General features: G+C 43.3%; 1 protein-coding gene across 1 annotated transcript in view; it reads left to right on the forward strand.

Moving 5' to 3' along the window:
- The window catches only part of USP11 (ubiquitin specific peptidase 11), a 3,313,221-nt gene that overhangs the window by 3,140,322 nt on the left and 147,059 nt on the right, over positions 1-25,840 (forward strand). The window contains exon 23 of the mRNA XM_044080280.1: positions 17,344-17,432. Coding sequence (XP_043936215.1) covers positions 17,344-17,432 — 89 coding nt within the window. The remainder of the gene's footprint in view (positions 1-17,343; positions 17,433-25,840) is intronic.

Genomic DNA, 25,840 nt, shown 5'->3' on the forward strand with positions numbered 1-25,840 from the left:
TACTTTCACTAAGCATCGCTAGTTGGATCTTATCTCCAGGCCAAGGGCAGGCTTTGTCAAGGCTATACTGCATGGGTTTGTAGAGGGGTGTTCAGTGCCTTCCTCCTCCCAGGCTTCTTCTTGAGTTCTTGTATTTTCCCTTGGGTAAAGAATATTACAACAGTGATATGGAAGGACATGGTACAGTTGTGTAAAATCTTATCATAACAGGAGATGTCCTTCTCTTCACTGTTGCAGTATTTGCTCCCTTCTTCCTAACCCCTCTGTTTAGCTGTTACCTTGTCCTTCTTTTTTTTTTTTTTTTTTTTGCCCTCCTGATTGACGGACTTTTCATCTTCCTATTTCTCCTTCTGGATGCACATGTTTTCCTTGTCCCTATGGGCATTCTATTTCTCCTGGGGCATTTTCAGTTCTGAATGTGCGCATCTGTACATCTTTATGATGATCTTCTTGTTTCACTGTTGCAGTCATCACATTTGGGTTATCCCTGCCAGGGTAGCCCTCGGCTGGCCTGAATACCAGAGGCTTAGTATTTCTGCATCAGTTGCTGCCGCTTCAGGGCTTGCGTCAGGTCATCAGTAGTATAAAGTAAGGTAGCCGACGTCATTACATCAGTCCTTCTTGCAGAGGAGCCCGAAGCAGAAGCAGTTTGTACCAGTGCCGGTCGGCCGCTACCTGAGTTTCATCTTCCAAACTGAAGCTGAAGTCTTTTAAAAGCCAAGTACCCCGTTGGGGATCCTTTTTTCTTGCTCTAACTGATGTCAGAAAAAGTTAATTGTCTTGCCTGTGGAAAGCAAATACCACACCGAGACTTTCATTCTTATTGCGCCACTTGCTTAGGCCCAGATCACGATGTCCCTGGCTGTTGCTGTTGCTTCAACGCCAGAACTATACGTCTTCGGGCCCTTATTGTAGCTAGATATTTTCGCTTACAGTCCTCTAATTCCGATATGCTTTCGGTAAGCCATCCGACAGCAGATCTTCTGAAAAACTTAGGGATAAAGACAGAGACAGACGCACAAGTCCAAACCTACAGATGTCACCTCCGTTAAGCTAGTCGTTAGTTCTCTGGTCCTCAGTGAGGTGCTTTCGCAGCCCCTGATGTCCGCTTCTGTGGATTCGCAGGCTGCTATCAAGGCCCTTTCAGAGTCCGGTATGCTGGAAAACTCTTTGACTAAGGATCCTGCGGTTGTCTCACCCTTGGATGGGTCCGGAGCTGCTGAGCAGGCACCAGCTTCCGAGGATGTACTTCGCACTACCGATTCTCATCTCAAATCGACGACAACTTTTGCGTCTATCGTTCTTTCAAAAACTACCAAATTTCTAAGGGCCAGGGTACGAGTCACACCCAAGAAACCGAAGACCCAATCTCAGGCACCTGCTTCCTTGCCTCAGTCTCAAATGCTTAAAATGGCAGAAGACCTTATCATGCTGATCAGGGGAAGCCAAGCTACCCCTTCCAAAAGGAAAAGAGATCTGTCCCCAGTAGTTTTGTCTGAACAGGAGTCTGATGACTGATGCATCTGAATATGAAGACTTGCAACCCCTCTCTGCTTATGAGGATTCTGATGCAGAGGAATTCATTCCTTCAGACTCTCCACCCGAGGACTCTTCCTTTGGGGAAACCCTTCATACTTTAAAGGAGCATTTCCAATGGGAATGTCAGGACTACCCTCAGTCTATAAAGAGACTCAGAGAATTCTTGGATCTTCCACAGCACAGACCCCTGGCCATTCCCACAGTCCTGGATGTTGTAGATGATGTTTTTCTGAAATCCAGTTTGACTCCTGACGCCCTCTCTCCTGCACCCAGAAAACCTGACACATATTACAGAGTCCCTGACTCTCACAAATTTCGTTTCAAAAACCCTACTGCTGACCCTGAGGTACTTTCTCAAGAGCCCAAAGGAATTAAAACAACCTCTGCCAAGAATCCCACCCCCTCAGATAGGGATTCCCAAGCATTAGACAGATGGGGTTAAAAAAGTATATACCTCTGCTACTCTTACTATCAGAGCACCATATTGCCAATTCCATATGCTGAAATTTCAGCAACATACCATGGAACTTCTCAAACAAAAAGTTGTGCAGAATCTAAAGCGTTACAAGAGTTAATGCATTCTGAAAGTCAAGTTACTAAGCATCCCTTACACTGTGATTTTGATGCCCTAGAAGCTTCTTGCAGGGCAGCAGTCACCAGTTCTGTCCTTGGAAGACATGCATGGCTTAAGGAACAGCCCATGTTAAATCTAAATTAATGGATGCACCCATGCACAAAGACAACTTATTTGGCACTAAGGCAGAGGAGGTCTTAAAAAAGATGGAAGAAAAAGCTAAATCTATGCAGACAGTTAAGGATTTCCTACAGGCCCAGCCACCAAGGTTCAGCAGGAATTGCCCCTCCAAGCGCTGGTCCTTTCCTGTTCCCACCAGGTCAGTTCAGCCCAGACCCTGGGGAAGCAGACCCCCCTCCCCCCCAGACAACAGCCACAGGGAATGCAGAGATCAAAACAGTGGAATTCCTACACTTCAAAACCAGGGAGTTCTAAGCCGCTCCCTCATGGTAAGAACTCACAATTAATCCCCTCCCCCATCCCCTTTCTCTGCCCACCTGCACTTACCCCTAAGGAGAAAACTCTCTTTTCACACAAGCACCTGGGCCATCATTATCAACGACCACAGGGTCCCCAACATAGTGTCCCAGAGATGCATATTTTCTTTCCACACTCTTCCAACCCCAAAAGGGTTCCCAGATCTACCTCCAAACCAGTGGGCAAAACCAGGGAGTTCTAAGCCGCTCCCTCATGGTAAGAACTCACAATTACTCCCCTCCCCCATCCCCTTCCTCTGCCCACCTGCACTTACCCCTAAGGAGAAAACTCTCTTTTCACACAAGCACCTGGGCCATCATTATCAACGACCACAGGGTCCCCAACATAGTGTCCCAGAGATACATATTTTCTTTCCACACTCTTCCAACCCCAAAAGGGTTCCCAGATCTACCTCCAAACCAGTGGGCAGAGGCGAAAAAGCAAGTCCTTTCCCTGCTCTCTATGAGGGCAATAGAGCACGTTCCTGCAGAACAGAAAGGCCAAGGTTTCTACTCCAGACTATTTCTGGTACCCAGAAAAGAGGGTACCTGGCACCCCATCGTCAATCTATCCATTCTAAACACCTTCCTGGTGATACCAAAATTCAGAATGCTCACCCTTAAGCAACTGCTACCTATGCTGTCCAAGGATGTTTGGCTAGCCACACTAGACCTGTGATGCCTACCTCCACATCCCTGTCAGGGAATCATGCAGGAAATATCTACGTTTCAGGGCAGGATCCCTGCACTTTCAGTTTCCCTTTGGCTTATCTACTGCTCCCAGAGTTTCACAAAATGTCTGGCTCCCGCCATTGCCTTTTGCAGACAAAGGAATATCCAGATTTACTCATACTTAGATGACTGCCTAATTCAAGCAGACAGTCAGGAAAAGCTGCTCAACCATCTGGCCTTTGTGAAGTCCCTACTGACCTCCCTAGGATACACCATCAAGGAAAAGAAATCAAAACTAGTACTCACCCAAAGAATTATATTCCTGGGAGCAGGCCTGGACACAGCATCCCAGATGGCATTCCTTACACCAGAAAAGCAAACTTACCTAACAGCCTACTTCTATCAAATAGCCACCAGACCCCAGTTATCTGCAAGGAAAATCCTGCAAGCTCTGGGGTTCATGGCCTCTTGCATTCTACTCATTCCGTATGCCAGACTGCATATGAGGAAACTTCAGTGGTACCTAAAAAGACTTTGGTGTCAACACTCTCAAGACCTGAAAACTCTTATACCAATGATACCTTGCCTAAGGAAAGATTTTCTTTGGTGGGCAGCAGCATGCTCCCACAACAAGGGACTACCTTTCTCACCACCCACCACCACCCAGACCCTCACCACAGATGCATCAGACTATGCCTGGGGTGCTCACCTGGATGGCAGGTGCATACAGGACCAATGGAGCCCACAACAAATTCATCTGCACATCAACCAGAAAGAGATGTTAGCTGTCCAGCACCCATTGACAGCTTTCAGGCACCTACTGTCCCCAGGGGCTCTCCTGATCAAAACAGACACCACTGTAATGTGGTATATCAACAAGCAGGGAGGGACTCACTGCTACCCTCTCTGCAGGCTGTCCGTGACCCTGTGGCACACAGCTTCTGCCATGCAACTCCACCTGTTAGCACAATTCCTGCCAGGTTCTCTAAACTGTCTGGCAGACCCCTAAGCAGAAATCTTCTGGACCCACACGAGTGGCAGCTAGACAAAATAACCTTCACCCTAATAACTCGGAAATGGGGCACCACCCCAAAGGTCAACCTCTTTGCCTCCCACACCAACCATCAGCTCAGCAAGTTCTGCACCAGGGAGAATCACTGCATGGCTTGGAAAGTGGATGCCCTATCCTTCCCCTGGATCAATCTATCTGTCTATGCATTTCCTCCACTACCTCTCATCACCAGAGTACTGCTTAAAATAAGTGATGGAAAACCAAGGACAATTCTTATTGCTCCAGACTGGCCTCACCAGCACTGGTACCCACTGCTACTCAGCCTGTCCCCACTGCCACCATGGCATCTCACTCAGACCCCAACCCTCCTGACCCAGAGGGAAGGAGAATTCATGCATCCCCAATTGCAAACCCTCAGTTTGGCAGCCTGGCTTATTCCCTGACCACTGATCAATCTGCCAACCTCAGTAAACAGGTTATAGATGTTTTACGTGAGGCCAGATGCCCTAGCACTAGAAAGTCTTGTGCTGACAAATGGAAAAGGTTCTGCACTTGGATTCAGGGCAAGGGAGCCGATATGGCACAGCCCTCCCTATCTCTCATCCTGGATTACCTAGCTGACCTGCTACACAATGGTCTCTCCTTTTCCTCTATTAAAATTCATGCCTCTGCTATCTCTGCTCCTTTCCACACTGAGCAGCCCCTTTTCTCATACCCTCTGTTCAAACAATTCCTAAGCGGGGCTAGCAACTTGAGACCACCCAGAGTAGCACCCACCCCAGCTTGGGACTTTAACTTTGTGTTGGAAAAGCTCACCCTGCCACCCTTTGAACCAGCATCTTCAGCAGACCTACAATTTCTCTCCTGGAAGACTGCTTTTCTTCTGGCCCTCACTTCAGCCAGAAGAGTCTCCAAGCTACAAGCACTCATGGCTATGGAGCCCTTCATCATCTTCCATGCTGACAGGGTTTCCCTCAGGACTATAACCCATCCTTCATGCCCAAAGTGGTGTCCAGTGTGGCTGTCTACCAATCCATTCATTTGCACACCTTTTTTCCTAACCCACAAAACAAGGGGGGAAGGATCCTGCACTCTCTAGATGTGCATAAATAGCTCAGATTCTATCTAGACAGGACTAAACCATTCAGAAAGTCTAATCAATTTCTGGTTAGCTTTGCTGCAGGGGCAGAGGGCAAAGCCATTCCAAACAAACAATTTCCAGATGGATAGCACACTGCATCCATTTCTGTTACAAGCAACATGGAAAACCTCCCCCTAAGGGAGTCAGAACTCACTCCACCAGAGCAGCCTCCACCTCTGCAGCTTTCCTCAGAGGAGTCCCCACCAGGGACATCCTGGAGGCTGCCACCTGGACATCTGTTCATACTTTGACCAAGCATTACCAACTGCCTATCTTCTCCAAATCCAGGGCAGGCTTACAGGGCATCCTAGCCAGCCCCTAGTCTCCTTGACTGCCTCCACCCTTTTTTCTCAGCTTTGGGAATCAACCCAAATGTGATGACTGCAGCAGTGAAACATGGAGAACATAGTACAGCTGTGTACACTTAACATAAATGTAGATGTTTGACTGTATTCCCTGTTGCAATCCTGGTTTCCCTCCCTCCATCCCCCACTTTTTTTTCTCTCTCTCTCTCTCTCTCTGTACTTTTAAGGAACATTTTGGTATTTACTTTCTATTGGTGAGGTTCTTGCAGCATAACCTGGCTCCCACTTGGGGGGGCTTCTGACAGGGCAAGGAAAACTGATGTAATGGCGTCGGCTGCCTTACTTTATACTACTGAAGACCTGACATCAGTCCTGAAGCGACAGCAACCGACGCAGAAATTCTAAGCCTTTGATATTCGGGCCGGCCGAGGACTACCCTGGCTTGAATAACCCACTGATGACTGCAACAGTGAATACACTCGAACGTCCACATTTATGGTAGTTGTACACAACTGTACTTTCTGTGCCATGCTCAGGGAGCGTATGTCTGACATACAATGCCTATAAGATCTAAAAGGCTTTGGTACACTGGCCAGACATTAGGCTATCCTTGGCAAGAGATACCATATGTAAAAAATACTGCAACATTGAAGAGGAGGACATCTGCTATTACGGTAAGATTTTACACAAGTGTGCTTATTCTCAGAAAGAATCAGTCAAAAATACTTACAAAAGCAACTGGAAAAGATTTTCCATTTGGGCATCCTCGAAGGGTTTAGACCCTTTCTCAATCCCTCTACCAGAGATACTGGATTTTCTTTCTAAACTTTTTATACAAGGTTCTGGTTACTGTACTGTAAAAGTCCAGATGGCTGCTATCTTAAATTTTTATGTAGGACATAATGATTCATCTATTGCATTGCTTAGAGTAAACAGAGCTTTCCTTAAGAGAACGTTCTTATTGAAACCGCCTGTTCGAGATCAGTTCCACCATAGGATGTTTCTCATTGACCCCAAACCCTATGAACTGTGCAGCATTAGTAGATTTAAATCTCTCTCCTGGAAGACTTTTTTTTTTGTGATTGTTACTATATCAGCAAGAACAGTTTAGCAACTGCAAGCACTTTCATGCAAGCCACCCTTTCCAGAAGGATAGAGTTTCAGTGAGAGCAAATCCTTTCCTACCAAACGTGGCATTAGAAACTTGAATCAACAAATTTATTTGCTTGTATTCTTTCCAAATTTTGCTAAGAAGGGAGGACACACTCTCCATGCTTTAGATATCCATAGACAACTCAAATTTTACTTGCATCATAAAGAAGACTTTAGAAAATCAGACCAGCTGTTTGTCTCCTTTTTCAAGACAAAACTAGGACAACATTCTTTGTTTATAAAACAAGAGGGCTGTTTAAACCTAAGGCTCATTCTACCAGAGCGATGGCAATGTATGCAGCAGCATTTGCTAAAAGAATACCTATCATTGACTTGTGCAGCAACAACTTGGTCAACAGCTCATACCTTTGTATGTCATTACAAGTTGGATGTGCATTCTAGAGCTCGCACATCCTTTGGCTATGCCATTCTCAGGAATGTCCTTCCTTGAGTCCAGCCAGGCCCTTTTTAGGCAACTTGGAAATCTGTCTAGCATGTTGAATTGAATGTTTGTTTTGTTTTCATCTGATTCAACATCCCTCCCTTCTTCCCTCTTTCAGATTGGCATTTTACATCTTCTAGGGTTCGATCAGACCTTGACAGGACCCTGTCTGTCCCCTGTTCCATTTTTTTCTTTCTTTTTTTTTTTTTTTTTTTTTTTTTAACACCTTCATTTAATTATTACTTGTGCCATAGACCAATTTACATTTATTAAAAGTAATCAAACTATATTAAGTTCAAATTTACAAACATTATACTTTACATATATTGCTGTATATCATATAACCTAAGTAACATTACATAAAGTATTCAGATGTCCTTCAAGGATGCATCTGCAGTCATAACATATGGGTTGTCCTGCCTCAGGCAGCCCTTCGGTCAGCCGGATTCCAAAGTCTGGGTCTGGCCTCGGCTGATGTCGCACTTCACCCGACGTCATAGCTCCTGGGGTATAAAGGCATCAGCTGACGCCATTTTCCTCAGTCTTTCTTGCCGCGCGGTGCCCGAAGCAGAAGCTGTTCGCAAGTGCCGGTCGGTCAGATCCAGAGATTTCAGCTACCAAAGACTTCTAAAAAAGCTAAGTACCCCGTTGGGGACTCTTTCTTGCCTCAGCCGATGTCAGAAAAAGTAAATAATTGATAACATTTAACTGCAGGCCAGATTCGTACCAGGAAAAAAGAATTCACTAGCAGACAGCTTAAGCAGAACTACCACGGATGCTCACGAATGGATGCTGCATCCAGACATCTTCAAAACCATAACAAACAAATGGGGAATGCCAGAGATAGACCTGTTCGCCTCCCCACTCAACCACCAACTGAAGAAATTCTGCTCAAGAGTATACCACCCACAAGCCTGGAGGGTGGACTCCCTTTCTTTCAGCTGGAAGGCCCTGACAGTTTATGCCTTTCCACCTCTGCCATTGATGTACAAAGTTATACTGAAGATCAGAGAAGAACAGCCAAAGGTAATTCTGATAGCTCCAGACTGGCCAAGGCAGCATTGGTACCCGCTACTGAGAAGCATGTCTCAGACGAACTCATGGCCTCTACCTCTATGGCCTTTACCTCTAACGCAGAACAACTACAAGACCCTACATCCAAACTTAAAAACGCTGCAGCTAACTGCTTGGAAAATTGCATAAAACAAAACCAACCTGTTTTATCTCAGAGGGTCAAGGACATTATCCTGGAGGCTCGCAGACCCTCCACAAGGAAAACATATTCAGCAAAATGGAAGAGATTCCTCATTTGGAGTGCAGCAAAGGGAACAAATGTCACACTGGCAAACCTAGCACACATCCTAGAATACTTAGCAGAACTGTTCCACAATGGCCTGTCCTATTCTTCCATTAAGATTCATGCATCAGCAATTTCAGCAGAGTACAACATGGATCCTCCTGTCTTCTTTCATCCTCTCCTCAGACAATTTTTGAGAGGGATCAAAAATGTAAAGCCTCCAAGGAAACCACCTCTGCCTGCATGGGATCTCAATTTTGTGCTAGAAAAATTAACACTTCCCCCTTTTGAACCAGCAGCAACAGCAGACTTACAGTTCTTATCTTGGAAAACTGCCTTCCTGCTAGCAATCACTTCAGCAAGAAGGGTATCCGAGTTACAGGCATTAATGGCAGTGCAGCCTTTCCTTATCTTTCACCAGGATAGTGTGTGTCTGAGAACCAATCCTACTTTCATGCCAAAGGTGGTATCCTTGAACCAAGCTATTCATTTACCTACATTCTTCCCTAACCCACAGAACAGGGGGGGAAAACTACTACACACCTTGGATGTACACAGACAACTGCACTACTATCTGGACAGAACTAAGACCAGCAGAAAAACTGACCAGCTTCTGGTAGCATATGCAACAGGAGTGCAAGGAAAAGCAATTTCAAAACAGACAATCTCAAAATGGATAGGAAATTGCATTCGATTCTGCTACTCATTTCATGGGAAGACAACTCCTGAAAATATCAGGCCTCACTCCACAAGAGCTACAGCCACCACTACAGCTTTCCTACGAGGAGTGGCTACCAATGACATTTTAGAAGCTGCTACTTGGAGCTCCGTGCATACATTTGCCAAGCATTACAATCTTCCTTTATACTCCAGATCCCGAGCAGGTTTTGCAACTGCAGTTTTACAAGGGATCTTAACTACACCATCATTATCTTAGTGCCTCCTCCCCCAGTTTGGCTATGGTATTCTACCCATATGTTATGACTGCAGATGCATCCTTGAAGGACATAGTACAGTTTTGTACCTACCATAAATGTAGATGTCCGATAGGTATGCATCTGCAGTCAGGATTACCCACCCTCCTTCCCCTCTGTGGTATTCCTAGGGTACTTACCCCTCTCTTAGCTAGCTGGGGGAATCTATTATGGTGTATTTGTTTGTATGTATATATGTATATATACTTTTTGATTTCTACTGTTTGGAATTGTCTACTTTTATACAAATTTAGCCTTCCTAGAGGGTACCTGGCATCTGGGGCAAGAAACACTGAGGAAAATGGCGTCGGCTGATGCCTTTATACCCCAGGAGCTATGACGTCGGGTGAAGTGCGACATCAGCCGAGGCCAGACCCAGACTTTGGAATCCGGCCGACTGAAGGGCTGCCTGAGGCAGGACAACCCATATGTTATGACTGCAGATGCATACCTATCGGACATCTACATTTATGGTAGGTACAAAACTGTACTTTCTTGCCCCCCCCTTTTTTTTTAAGCAGAAAACATCTTTAGTAAACCATCACTTATGACCTAGGCAATCCTACATCTATGCAAATGAAACAAACCTCACCGTCACTGTCCTAGTTGCAAGCATTTTACATCACAAATCATACTGACACATTTCCAATTTTAAACATTATAAATCACTTATAATCTACCCAATCATTTTTAGTCAAACATTACATAGCTCATTTAAGTCCTGCCTTCTTTTAAACCACATCCCTCCCCTGTATTAGCCCCACAATTCCCATTTTTTTTCCTATGTAGTTTGCTGTTAACGTTTTTTAAATATTTCAGTTCCAGTCATTTTATCTCTGTTGCTATATTCAATACTTTACCCCCATTACACTTTTCAATCCGTAGTGGGCAATGTTATGGACCCTCCCCCTTTTATTCATTCTTGCAGTTGATAGAGACTTTCAGGAATCAGTCAGCAAACTTGACCTGAGGTAAATCAGTCAGGAGGAGGGAATTGTGGGTAAGGGAGGTATCAGAGCTCTCAGATCCAATATTCTGGTATAAGCCTCCGAGGTTGGATCCAATAAACCCACATGTTGAACCAGGCAAAAATAGGACAACATGGATCCATCATTATGGTTAGCACATGACTTATGTTTTCTGTATATTGGCAGGCTAGAAGACATTATTGCCTGTGCTTGAAATATTTGTGTGCATGTATGCTCTGAATGTCCGGAAAGCTGGCTTGCTCTCTGCTGCTGACTCTCGCTAGGAAGTGTAAGGCTAAGTGGAACTTCTAGGCAGGCACAAATGCAATGTCAGCGTATTCCTGGTTTTCCCATGTGTTTTTGTTTTTTTATAACTGAGAGAGCTTCTGTTTTGAAAATTTCCAGCAAGATTATTTATTGTGTATGTGTTCATCAGAATAAGTAGATACACTGAATTTGACAGTAAGGGGAAGTATCGTACTAGAACATCTGGTAATATCAGCCATTGAAGTACTATTTGATGGCAGCTTGTTGTGTTTGGAGTGTGTTTTTAAGATCTCTCATAAGTAACCCATTTCTCTGCTTGTTTATGTGAGTTGACTGAAGTAGCCTGCATATTGAAACTGAAAACAGATTCCCAGTTGTACATCTCAGGCAGCCTTGTTGATCCGTTCTAGACCATTTTGTGATCCCCTTCCAATTTCTTTTAATTTTTAACCCTTATACCCCTCGGCCCTCTGAATCAACCCCCCACACACACACACACACACACACACACACACACACACACACATTCTCATTAGTACCTTCTTGCTACTGTATGGCAACCCTAGTCATGTCCATTGGCTGGGTGGGACCCCGACTTCTCCGTATCAGCTTTGCATTTGTAGTCCCTAGATGTAAGGAGTTGGGACACAGTGGGAAGTAACAGACTAACAGCAGACACTATCATGATGTGGTGGCTATTCAGCAACCCTGTCCTGCAGGAGGAACATGTGCAGTGGTATCAGGAACATTGACACTCCCCCACAACTATTGTTAGCCTGCAACACTCCTGGTTTCCACTCACAATCATACAGGCAGCAACTCCTTCCCAACCCTCTCTGTAGGATAGAAGACCAGGCCGTCAGCCATTTCTTCTTATCCTTCCCGGTGTTTCCTACCAGCTGCCCAATCCATTTCCAAACTCGGGCTACTCTCCTTTTTTCCTCCACTGGTGTACCCTATTCCTTTATTTATACAGCCTGTGATTCATGTCACTTTATTTCCATTTAGGGGATTTTTAATGAGAAACCATGGAAAACATAGATGTAGTCTCTGTATTTTGCACCTATTGTCAGTGCTATTTGTGGCCTTTATGGGGAAGACACATGCTACACATGTTCAAAAGCAAGGTGAGAGAGTCTTTTTTAAGCAGTGCTCCTGTACCTGCTGTAAAGAAAAAGAATAATTAAAAAAAAATAACTTCAAGCTCTTTGCCAGCACAGCATAACATACACTTGTAAACTACCACACCTTTTTCTTTGTCTTTTTGTTCTCACACTTTTCCCCTACTCTGAACTATATAGTGGTACGATCACTGTTGGCTAACAGTGCCTTAACCTAGATATCAATGACACCCACTGCACTGGTTAACACCATTTCCAGAATTCTGCCCTTTGTGGTACAGTCCTGCTGAATGCCTTGTGTTGTTAGACCTAAATCAGCACCCCTTCCGTCTCTATTCTGGAACTAGAAAACTCATGTGCTGTGTATAATAGTCATGCTGGAGTCACTTTTACCTTCCTCAGTGCACACTTTATTGTTCCTACTACTTTGACATCAGAAGTGCTATTTATAAGAAATGTAATTTACCTAAATATTTTATACAGGCAGTTGTAAAGCACAGAGCATTTACCGTTACACACTGTAAACTCACTACTGAATGAAGATGTGTGTTCATGCATTCAAAATATTGTTTGTAAATCTGTAGTTGTCTTTCTCTCTCTGCATTGTTAATATTTCTGTACTGAATTTTTTTTTGTAATTCTGCATTTTACTGTCTTTTTTTCTAAATACTGTGAAAATAGTTTACATTTCTAACTAGTGTGATATCTTTGAGTATTTATATTAAACTGTTGCCCTTTTGTGCCTGGGTCATGGCTGAAAAGGGTCTGGTGACCAGCCTTAACTACCCAGTTATCAGATGGCAGTAAATAGATATGTAAGTAACAAGAAATCTGTGTATCCCTGCCTGAATGTACACAGTAGGTATAATGAAAAGCTGCTGTGTTTTAAGTGTGGACCAGTAATGCTGGAGGAGAGGAAGTCTGTACATTGTTGGTATCACAGAAACATGAGCCAGTGACAAAAAGGATTGGGACTTGGGAGTTGCCTGGTTATAGGTTGATCAGGAATGATAGATAAGGGAAGCATGGAGGGGGAGTAACAGGCAAAGGAGGGCATCGGGTGTGAGGTCAGAGAGGATGAAAAACATCAGTTCAGAAGCTGGTGGACTGATAATGTATCATTATTCCAGACACAACAAAAGATGAAGATGAGAGTGTAAAGGGGGGGGGGGGTGGTTAATACTCCTGGTGGGTGGAACTAACTCTGCCAGTATCAGACTGAGTTTTCTAGTTCCAGAGGATATTGATTTAGGTCTAAGAACACGAGAAGTTCAGCAGGGACTCTACCAGAAAGGATAGTATTATGGAAATAGTGCTAACCAGTGCAGGGGATATCATGGATATCCAGGTTAAGGCACTGTTAGCCAGCAGTGATTGTATGAAGTTTAAAATCAAAAAGACAAAGAAAAAGATGTGGTATTTTACAAGTGTATGTTATACTGTGCTGGGAATGATGGGGATGAGTTAAGAGACTGGGAGCTAATCAAAGGAATACGCAAGCTGTTGGAATGAGTAAGGAATGGACTACTTAGGACTCTGGCAAGATTGTGCAGAACAGGCAAAAGAGAAAGCCAGTGTGGCTACATAGAAATGTAAAGCTAGCAATTAAGGCAAAATATGAGGCTTACAGGAAGTGGCAGAAAAAAAGGTGGGAGTAGAGGAGGCACACTATAAGAGACTAGAAGCTAGAAGTGGCAACAAAAATGTTGTAGTCCACAAAGACAGAAGTTGAAATGGAGTTTGCAGAAGGGATCTATAAGAAAAGATGATTTTTTTAAGTATGTACTAGAAAGAAGGAAAAGGGAATAGAGAAGTAAAGTTGAGCAAAGGTAGGATGGCGATCACAAAAGACTTTGGAAAAAGCAGAGGTGCTGAATGAATACCTCACATCAGCCTTCACAAAGGAAAGTAAGGTGTGTGTGTCATACTAGGAGAAAGGCAAGGTAGAATTGCATAAATGGTGTCCAGATGCCAAAACAGAGAGAGAGAGAGAAGGTGAAGAGGGAACGTCTGCTATTAATGAAGATCAAGGCTAGTGGCCAAATTGTCTTTCACTGAAGATTATTGGAAATCTGGCCCTTGTGTTGTCATTACCTCTGGTGGAGATCTTCACTGTTTCACTAACTAGTACAGAAGTAACAGTGGACTGGATGATAACAGGTGTGGTACCCTTGTACAGGGTGGAACAGTAGGCCAGGTAACTTCAGGCCTGTTAGCTCAACAGCAGTAGTTTGGAAAGTCATGCAGAGAGTGGTTAGACAACAGTCTCCAGGACAGCAGCCACCATAATTTTGTGGTCAAAAGAAGCAGTCAAGCCTGGTCCAGATCTATGACTAGGTTACAGGTGAACTTAGCAGAATATTATCAGCAGACAAAGTCAACAGGGACCTCACCAAGACTTTGAGTCACTCCCTTAGAAGGGGCTGATAAGAATTCTAGATGGTTTCGAAGTCAAATGAAAATTTATAAATTAAACAGCTGCATGATTTAATGGTAAGGGAATGAAGGTTAGGATAAGGACAGTGATAGGAATTGGGAAAGTGACTGGTGGAGTACTGCAGGTGGTTGTCCTGAGTCCAGTACTCTTCAGTGTCTTTTTCTGTTTGAATGAGAGAATAGAGAATAGCAGTGACACCTGTGTTGATGACACAAAAATAGGTATAGCAGTGAAAGAGGAGTCTGAGTAAGAATTTGGAAAATCTGAATAAGTGAGCATAAGTGTAGCAGTTAAGGGTCATTGAAAATAAATGCAAGATTCTTAACTTGGGTCATGGCAACTGTAGGGTTAAGTGTATTCTTGGGAAGGTGGAACTTGTAAAAACAAAGCAGGAAGGGGATCTTGGTATTGATTTCACATCGACTGGACCACAAAGAGCAAACTGAGAGAACAATGGCAGCAACAAACAGAATGCTGGAGTGTATCCTCAGAGGGGTAGTTTTCAGAAGGATAGGCATAATGCTTCCATTCTACAGAACTCTGTCAGGCCACATCTTGAGTCCTGTATGCAGTTGGTCTGCTGCCAATGGAGTCCCAGCTGCTCAAAAACCTCAGTCTTGCAGCTAGAGTCTCTAGTACCTTGTAGTGTGAGCTGCCGCTCAAATAAAAATAATGAGTTTGAGCAGAGTGTGGCAGCCATGGAGAAGGGAGGGTAGCGCTTCCATACATTATCTGAGCACATTATTTGAGTTTGAGCAGGGTAAGCTTTAGTGAAGGAATGGGAGGGGATAGGAGTGTAGGTCAGGTTTTTATGCAGTGTTCATACCTCTCAACTGTACAGAATTTCACAGAATGTCCAGATTTTTGCCTCAAATATTTGGTCTGTTCCTAATAAAATATGTGGTTTTCTGGCAAATCACATGGAATTGGAGTCGCTAAATAATGATGCACATTTGAGTTTCAGACGTCATATCCTTCAGAAAATGCATGCAAACACAAATCCTGTTATTCTAGCAGCTTTCTTAATGTATAAGTGCAATATTTAAAATCTGTCCCTGTTTCTGGGCCTTTGACCCCCCCCCCCCCCCAGTAGTAGGTGTTGTCCAGAGTTTTTGAGTTAAGTGGTTGAGAGGTATGGCAGTGATCAGAAGAGGGACTTAGGTTTAGGGACTGGTTGGGGGGTAGGGTTGAGAGTTATTTAGGGACTTTACATTTAGTGAAGAAGAGTGGAGTTGTAGGTTTAGGGAACAATTAGGGATTTTAGGTTTAGGGAGAAGGGGAGTGGAGTATTACAGTAAAGGTAGGAAGCGAGGATTCATATTAAGGTTAGTGGCTGGGTGAGAGTTTTAGGTTTCTGGTAAGTCTGTCCAGTTCTCTAGGGCTGGGTAGTAGAAGGGCCTGATAATTCAGTAGGATCGATCAGATTACTGAGCATTAAAACACTTGGTGTTTAGAGCAAGTTACAGCAAGCATGTGTGTTGCGAGTTACTGGCACACGAGTACTTGTAGTGGATCCATGTGCAATCCTAATGCCTTGTAAGAAATATAAATCAGGGTTTTAGGAAGAATTCAAAAAAAGCTACCTGGGATGGTGGAGAAAGGATGTAACCAGAAGCTAGAGGGGCAATAGCTATTTTCACTTGAACCCAAAACAGATGATGCAGAATTTTATGTTGGGAAGGTGTAAAAAGTTAATTCTGAACAAGGACAAAGAAGGAAAGAGGGGGCACAGGAAAAAGATTGTAAGGGCCTGACTACTAAAAGGATCTACAAAAGTACTTTTTTTTCAGAAAAGGATATGTTTTTGGAGCAGACTGCCAAAATCAGTAGTAGATGTGGAATCCACAGAGGCTTTCAAAACTTCATGAGACAAGGTGTAAAAGGGCAAGGAAGGGAGATAGGAATGGAATGGAGGTAAGTGTTAAATCCACTTAAAACGGCAGACTGGTAAACTTGCATGGTTGGTGTAGAGAGATAAAGCCCTGACTACAGCCCAAGCAACCAGAGTTTGACTAGAGTGGTGGGTGCTAGGTGGTGCAGACAGGGTGTGCCCAACCTTTGTGGGGATGGACAGTGTTTTTGCCCACCTCACCCTGCAGCTCCAAGTAACAAGGTCAAACTGGAGAGTGGAGGGCCCTCATAGAGTGAGGGTGTGGATCAGGATGATGTAGGTTGGTCTGCACAAACTGGTGATAGCAGCCCCTGTCAGTGCATGTTCGTAGCACGTGTACATGAACTGTGGGGTGTAGGCTGCCCTTGCAATGATGCAAGTGCTCGCATCACACCAAGGGTAGGTTGAGGGATAGGCTGATAACTGAAAAATCCTGTCACTGCAGAAAATATCAGTGAGATTATAAATCACCATCATGGCTGCCTGGATAATAGCTCCTTAAAAGCTTGATGGTCAGCAGACATGGAGACAAAAGCAAAAAGTGGTGGGAGAGGCAAACTAGACACCTCCTGCCAATCATCTGTAATACTTTTTATATATAAAAGTAGCAGTTTTCTACCCTTTGCATTACAGATGACCTACAGGTTGCTGTTAGAAGTCAACTGGTAAAACATTGTATTTGAATTTATTTACCAGGTTACACCACTGATCAGTTCTGACCATTTTAAGTCTCGTCCCTGGTTAATATGCAAGCACTTTTAGGTAAATAAATAAAGGTACATATGACATGTAGTTAAAAAGCAAACCATGGCAGGATTACAAGCAAAGGAAGCATTTGCAATATATACAGATATTTGTAAATCATGTAATAAGAGAATATTGTGTGTGTCGCTGTTGATCTGAAGGACAGCAAATGAGCAAGCAACTGAAACACATGACACTGTGAGACTGATTTTTATCCTTGAGGCCTATACTCCTGAGTAGCTAAACAGTGTACAAGTTAAAGTAGAAGTGGTATTATTCTACAGGAAGTTGCCTTTAACTTTTTTTTGTTTTTTGTACATATGTTTTGCAGATACAGCATTTGCTCGAAACAAGGATAATGGACAGTGGTACTACTATGATGATAGTAGCGTTTCACCAGTTTCTGAGGAACAGATTGAGGTAAGACAGAACTGTGAGAGAAGGATTGGGCTTGCTTGTACTGAATGACTGAGTATTGGACAGCTCCTCAGGAAGATCCATATGCTGACTTTGTTATTGATGCCTGTGGATATTACTCTTGTCTTAAATAAGGCTTATTTAAAAGTTAGTGCCAGTGATTACTTTGGAAAACTGAAGCTATCAATCCATTTGTGTGTGGATGGTAGTAAGTGTTGGGAGCTACTATGGAGTAAATTTGGAAAGTCTCTGTTATAAAAAAATGCATGTAGAACATAATTGGGTAATGCTGGAAGATAGCAAACAGTTTCTGTTTGGTGTTCTTAAACTAAAGATAACATCTTGCACATTGGTAACACTTAGGAATCCCTGAGTGGATTACCTGCCTTTTTGTTATTGGAAGCTGCAGTGTTTAGTTTGCAGTGATGTTAAGCAACTTACATTAGGTCACTTACAGTTTTAGCAGTTGATACGGCCCATCATCTAGGAAGACGTAATGGAATCAAAGTAAGAGGTGTGTACGAAATGAGCTGTAAAATTCTTAGTAGTTTGTTGTCTAGACAGAAAAGGACGAGAAGTAAGGTTCTCATCAATTTTAGCAGTAACTGTGTTTGCCTAAAAACATAGTTTCCAAATGCTTTCTTTAGTGTAATAATTTTTTAAACTATTTTGCATTGAACAGTAAAGTTAACCATTAAAAGCCATCTGCATCTCCTGCTAGAATTTTATCCTATCCAGGTCTATTTTTCCAAGATGCAATGCTGTATTTAACATTTGTCATGTAAGGTGAGGGGCAGTGCTCTGTATATAACGCAAGTGATCAGGCTGTCATGATTAGAATTAAGTGATGCTTAAGCTAATCAAGAACTGTGTCCATCATAACAGTTGCTTTATCTTTCCTTGGCTGAGGCTTTTTGTTTTCTTTGTCCTCACAAAGAATTTCAGGTGACGTTGTCTCTGTGCAGATCCCAACTTTGAGATCTTCCTGTTCAAGGTAGCAGGAAGAATATTTACATTCAACTGCTAGTAGAGGCCGGAGTTGTCCCTGTATGTAAATCTTTTCTCCTTGGCTGAAAGATTGAAGGCAGCTGGAGAATGCTCAGTCATAGCTTTTCAAGGTAGTCCTTATGATGGCCCACATTTATTTTTATGCGCAGTTTATTAGCGGTTATGTCTGCATTTTTAAGCTTAGTTGTCATGTTTGGAATATTTTTAGTTTATAAAAGTTTAGCCTACTATCAGAAATGAAAAGATAAATATGTATTCCAGTAGGGAAGAACGCTTGAAGTCCAACAGTGAAAACAAGAAGTGATCTGTTGAGATGTTTGTCTGTATATATAGTCAGAAAGAACACTGTAAACGTAAGCTGTAGTCAGCCTTGACTGAACAACTAGGCTACTGCAGTATGTTAGATAGTGCAGTTATGTAATTGCATACCGTGGATTGAGTGTTTCATTGCAAACTGCAGAGTGGTGAATCCTGCTGTTACAAACAGCAGCACATAAATAGCATCAAAAATGACCTTTCAGGACCTTTCTCCCACATGCATTGTAATTGTTCTCATTGTAACTTAGGGCCAAGATTAATATTCCTATCCATTTGTACACTTGTACAGTCTCAGAAGCTCAGTGGGTTACACATAACTTTGGTGCAGAAGGCTGTGGGTTCTATTTCCACACCAAAGAATTAATTAATTTTCCAGTATACTTAAAATACAGTGCAGCATTTGGGGGGGGGGGGGGGGGGCTGCAGTCCTGAGTGTTGTCGTCCATTGGACAAGAAGTTAAACTGAGACCTCGTTCGGTATTTCAGGTGGATGTAAACGATTTCACTGCACTTTTCAAAAACAGTAGGGGTTGCTTTATTTATATACACATCTTAATACATCACAGCCCTTCCATTCTATCTACATTTCTACAACATTTACAGTATTTTCATTATTTTATATCTTCTGTTTCACAAACTTAAGTATCTTTCGATCTGTTCTCCCATCCTCTCCACAACCATCTTTTTATTTCACCCAGCACATCATCTTCATTCCTGTTTATTACACAGCAATTCATTACATCATCTATTTCACAATACCCATACTGTTGCCACTAATATCCTACCTCATCTGTCAACTTCACATTTTTTGTCATATTGCCCATACAATGTTATATCCATGTTTATATTTTAAAAATCTTCCCTCTTAGGCTAATTTTGGAATTATTTCCAAAAGTCTTCATTCTTTTTACAGTCCATAAAGTAGTGCTTTGTCATTTCTACAGCACAATCTTTACATTTTCTCTCCTCCAGTGCTTTATATTTCATACTACTTTTTACAGGAAAAATATCTCCTAATAATTTCCACAAAAAATCTACAGTCTCATAAAAATCTTCAAATCTTTTCCTTCTATTTTTAGTGCTTTTTTGACCAAATCCTTATTATCTGTCCATGGATATATTATATAATAAAACAGTGTAAGAAACTTTCTATATGGAAGATTTTCAGTTCATATATATCTCGTTAATTACTGTATATTAATCAGATCAGATAATGGTAGTAGAAGTTACGAACTTAAACTTGTCCCAAGTAAAAAAAATAATAATAAAATATATATATATATATATATATATATATATATATATATATATATATATATATATATAAAATTTGAAATATACAGAATTACTAAGTATTCGAAAGTAATCCAAACAGGGTAGACAGTCTGTTTCCAGTCGAAAATCCTTCAAGTACACAGACGAGCGATCCAAGTAAAACAAAAATAATAGAGTAATAGTTTCCTTACAAGTTTTTTAACTATGTATGTGTATATGTATTTTTTATTAGGCAAGGGAGTGGTTTATTGTGCCGAAAAACACAGGTTATTGGTATACATGTTAAATTCACATCCCCCCCCCCCCCAATCAGTGTGACATTCAAGCTGGTCCTACCCTACTTAGTAGCTGTCATAATAATATAACTCTTATGTACTTTAAATAAAATTAGTAATGTTGTGGTACCTTTTATTTAACCAGATTGTCAGTGATTAGTGATTTTATCCAAGACAATATACTACATGGCTGGAAATATATAAACCTTAGATCATTTGGCATTCTAAAAAATATATAAATATATACATATACACTTTACATGCAAAAAAATCCATTGTACAAATCATATTCTATTTCCATAACATATTAACAAAGATTTTTTTCGCCCTTCTAGACTTCGTCTGTGTACAAGAACCCTGAAAACTATCTACAAAAATATTATTGTATAATTAACAAGTATTGTTATTACATATTATTTTGAATAAAGTGGGAAAAATAATAAGAAAAAGGAAAAATGTTTGATGATGGAAACAAAATATACACTTCCATTAAAACTGATTTAACATGGTATTTAAAACCAACTGGAAGAATGAAATAAAATAAAATAAAATTAGTTATGTAAACAATGTGGCAATTTTCTAAGTTCCAGTACACTTTTAAGTGAGCAGTAGTAGTTTAGTGCGGGCTTCCTAAAAGTGTTCAGCTTTAATTGCCACACGAGTTCACATGTCCCCAGCATATTCGGGATGTCTCCTTCAAGATTACCCATGTCTATGCAGTCCAGTATCTGGAACTTAAAACCTGCGTGTCTTTTATGAAGAGCAAGGTATTTGGCTAGTGCATTATTTTTTTATCCAGGATTTACAACAAGGATTTTACCATCCTTTGTTTACAGGAAGGCCAAGAACATTAGACGTTTTGTTGAATTTAAACCTAGACTATATGAGAGAAACACTAAAAGATGTGAAGCTAACTATACATTTTGTAAATTTATACAGCAAGGTGATGTATTTTATTGTCCTTATTTAAAGAAAATCATTAAGACCAGTGCAGGGGGTGACTGTAACACTACAAAAATAATTTACAGGGCACAGTGCAATGAACGTGATGCATTTTACATGGGCAAGACTGTAAGGGTGGCCTAATGGTTAAGGTGTTTGCCTTGCAAACACAAGGTGCAGGGTTTGAGTCTCACAAGGGACAACTGGCTAAGCTTAAAATGGCTCGCAAGGGCAGTTAGCTTAGTACTAATCTATAAATCTATCTATGAACCTATGTAGGATTTCATGTCATCTGGCAGAAGTCCACTCTGGATGAAAAATAATGCACTAGCCAAACACCTTGTTCTCCATAAAAGACGCACAGGTTTTAAGTTCCAGATACTGGAGAAACGTGAATTCATGTGGCAATTAAAGCTGAACTATATATATATATATATATATATATATATATATATATATATATATATATATATATATATATATATATAAAATGTGTGTATATAAATGTATAGATTTGCCATCAAAATTTCGAAGGCTCATATTGGAAAATCGTGTGGCCGAAAGGCAATTTTAAAAGATTCACAATGCCAAACTGGAATAATATGAAATCATAATAACAAAAGAAAAGCTTGATTCATTATTATGAGTTAGGCTTTGTGAATGGAGATCACAATCCAGTGAGGCTCGGGGAATGTACTCTTTTCCTCAATGTAGTGTGATCTTGGAGTTGGTATGTATAATTTGCAGGGGGTGTGGGGGGTGCAGCCTCGTGGGTGCAGGGGGGCTTGCCCCACTACTAAAACATAAAAGGACATATGAACTTTTGAAACCAGAAGTCTGGTATATCGAATGTCATTCATGATGTTATGTGATCCTATCTCGCCTACATTCAGTACTGATGGGCTCGGAGCCGATCCCTCGGCTCCGACTTGGCACGCTATGCTATAGAGCGAGGCCTCTTATTGGCTGAGCTATTTCTTATCCCAGGATGCACCACCACTAATCCCCCAGATCTTGTTTGCTGCTTACAAGCTAGGACGTGGTCTCAAACTTGGCTGGGCCAAGTACTGTTTTATTCAGACTTTTCCTGTCAGGAATTTTGCTATTTTGAACCCAAAAGCTGTTTTAACAGCTATTGTTGTTGTACAAGTGTGTTTGGTAAAATCTGTTGAGAAAAATTGTGTTTTTTTTTTGTTAAGGGAAGGTTTCCCGTTTAAGTTAGAGGGGCCTTCCCCTATTACTATCTAGTGTTTTGTGTTTCCAGAGGTCAAGTATCTGCTTAAGTTAGAGGGTCTTGACCCTCATTTTCTGTGTTTGTGCTACTAGATTGTGAATTGTGTTTTGTCTTAAAAAAAAAAAAAAAAAAAAATCTTACTTAGTTTTCTCTTTCTTTGTGGTAAAATCTTGTTTCTTAGGGTTAGTCAGCATGTCTAAGGAACATAGACCCTCTGGGTTTAAAAAGTGCGCGAGGTGTGGTTACAAAATGTCCATAACGGACGACCACTCCTCGTGCGTTTATTGTTTAGGCGCCAAGCACCTACAAGAGTCCTGTAGCGTGTGTCACGCCTTTTCTTCGAGAGTCCTCCAGGAGAGGAAGAATAAATTAATTTTAAAAGGTCTGATTAAGCCCTCCTTCGAGGAGGCTTTATCTTCCTCTTCCTCTCCTACTAAGAAGAAAAAAGCGTCGGCTCCAACCAGTCTGTCGGAACCGACTGCCAAAAAACCTAGGCAGGCTTCTCCATCGGCTCCACGGACTTCGGAGCCGAGGGCGGAACGGTCTGCCTCGATGCCTCCAGTCTCGACCCCTCTGGTTTCAGAGCCGAGGACTGGGGCATCGAGAGGCGGGTCACCTTCATCGGCTCCATTGATTTTGGAGCCGATGAGGGTTGCCGGCTCAGACTCTTCCCCTTTGGCGCCGAAGTCCTTATCGGCACCGAGGGAAATTGTTTTGAGATCTCCCTCGGAACCGATAGTAATCTAATCCATTCAGAGCCTAGTCCTATGGAGCCGATGGAGAAATCGGTTCGGACCCGATCGGTGTCATCTAGATCCTCCAAGATGTCTGATTCGGACATCGACAGGGTGCTCCTAAGACTTTTCCAGTCTCCGGTGTTTCAAAAGTTAGTTTCGGCTCCAGCCCATTCGGCTTCGGAGCCGATGGTCCACCCTGCTATTATGGTTCCTCCTCCAACAGCCTCGGCACCGTTGGAGCCGGTGCTGGTGGAACCGATGGAGGTTTTCGGGTCAGGCCCGACCCTTAGTCCAACTCCGGCTCTTGAGTCAGAGTTCGGTACGCGGACTTCTTCTGTCGGCCCCGGGGGGGACGCTTCAGGACTGATGTTTTCGGTCCCAAGCCTTCCTCTCGGTGCATCGGCTGCGGGAGTGCCATCTATAGTTGTGGCCATGGAGGTGGGACCTTCCCAGGATTCTGGTGGTCCCGCCTTCAGGGCCATGAGGAGTGCGTTAGCCAAATCTTCTTTGGCTACCTCCACAGTCTCCCCAGTTCCTTCCCTGCATACTGAGACTGGGTCTTTGGCAGTCCCCCTGTCCTTAGACAGCGGAGCCCCGGGGCCTGAGGTTACCCCCACTGGGGTTTCCCCCCCTCCTGGAGGTCCCTCTGAAGCTTCTTCGGAGGAACCCCCCAGGAAAAGATCGTGCAAGAGGAAGCACGTTGACTCCCCTGATGAGTCTCTTACATCAGACACTGATCTCGATGATGCAGAGGGGTCCCCTAAGTCGTCCTCAGATGATGTCTCCTTTGCAGACATCCTGGAAGCCCTTAAACAACGAGGCGGCTGGCAATCCAAACCCCCTTCTGCTAATGAGTCGGTGTTACTTAAGGCCTTCGGGGCTCAGCCCTCCGCCTCCTGGGTGTCTCCGCCCTTCGATGAGCTCTTGGATTTGATCTGTCGAAGGGTGTGGGAACACCCAGACTCTGTGGAACCGGTGCCTGCTCGTCCTAATAAGTTCCTGTCAGCACCCCCGGAAAAAGAGTTTCTGACAAAAGGTGTGGCTGTAGATGCTTTGGTGGTGGCATCTGCTACCCAGCAAGATGTAGCAGAGGCTTCGACGTCCGTCCATCCTCCTAATAAGGAGTCTAGGAGCATGGATCGGTACGGCAAGCGCACCCTAAGTTCAGCGGCCTTTACATTAAGGTCCTTGAACTATCTCACACACTTTACCAGATTTCAGAGGGATCTGATTAAATAACTTTCCGATACCCTCTTGGGTAACCTGCCTGAGGAGCTGGCCCAGACGGTTGGCTCTCAGCTGGCTACGCTGTCGTCCATATCAAACTCGTCCATGAGGCTCATTTCTTATGCAGCCGAAGGGGCGAGTAGAGCAGCGGGTACAGGCATTGCTCTACGGAGACAAGCCTGGCTCCGCCTGTGTCATTTTCCGGAGGCCTTTAAGTCTTCCTTTGCCGACGCCCCCTTTGATGGGTCCTCCTTGTTTGGACCCAAGGTAAAGGACACACTGACCCGCTGCGAGCAAGAAGGTAAGACTTTGACTGCCGTAGGGGCACGATTTTCCACTCCCTTTCGGCCTTACCCCAAGGCTAAAAGAGGAGGGAAAATGTGGTTCCGTAGATCTCAAAAGTCTTACCCCTCACAGCAGGACGATCCCCCTTCCAGAGGCAGGGGAAGGGGAAATTCTTCTGGAAGATGCCGTCCCAGAGGCGGCAGAGGCCCTCGCAACACTGGAGACCACGAGTCCTTTCATGGCTCTTCAGCCTTTCACAGTCCCTGAGGGATTGCCCGACTGTGCAGCTCCGGAGCCAGTCGGGGGTCATTTTTCGAGGCACCTAAAAGCCTGGGAAGGTATCACTCAGGACCGATGGGTGCTTCGAATTATCGCCGGAGGTTACGCCATCCCTTTCTCTCACTCTCCACCTCAGTCCAAAAAAATCCCGGACCCGCCACCCAGTCAACGGGAAACTGCAGCCTCAGAAGTTTCAAAGCTGCTGCAAAAAGGAGTCATCCAACCGGTCCCCGCAGACCAGATCGGATTAGGGACTTACTCAAGATTCTTTTTGGTGCCAAAAAAGACCGGGGACTTGAGGCCCATTTTTGGATCTCAGCATTCTAAACCGCTCAGTCAAAAAGTCCAAGTTCCGAATGGTCACCCTACAAACCATTCTCCCATTGCTGGAGAAAGGTGTTTGGATGTGCTCCATAGATCTCAGGGACGCTTATTACCATATCATGGTACATCAAGCGTCCAGGAGACATCTGCGCTTCAGCCTAGGAGGCAGTCATTTTCAGTTCCGTGCGCTGCCCTTTGGTCTCACCACAGCCCCCTGGGTGTTCACCAAATGTTTGGCGGTCGTGACTGCTCACCTGAGAAGTCTAGGATTACAGGTGTTTCCGTATCTAGACGACTGGCTCCTAACTGCCACCTCCAAGCATCTACTATTGCGGAGCCTACAAGCCACGATATCACTGGGCACTTCCCTTGGAATCACCTTCAATTGGCCAAAGTCTGCGTTGCTGCCTTCTCAACGCATAAGATTCATCGGAGTAGAGATAGACTCAAACCGAATGCGGGTCTATCTACCTACAGACAGGATACAGACCATACAGGCTCAAGTTC

The sequence above is a fragment of the Protopterus annectens genome, chromosome 8.part0 (assembly GCF_019279795.1).
Source record: "Protopterus annectens isolate FY-2018-M chromosome 8.part0, PAN1.0, whole genome shotgun sequence".
Taxonomy (NCBI): Eukaryota; Metazoa; Chordata; order Ceratodontiformes; family Protopteridae; genus Protopterus; species Protopterus annectens.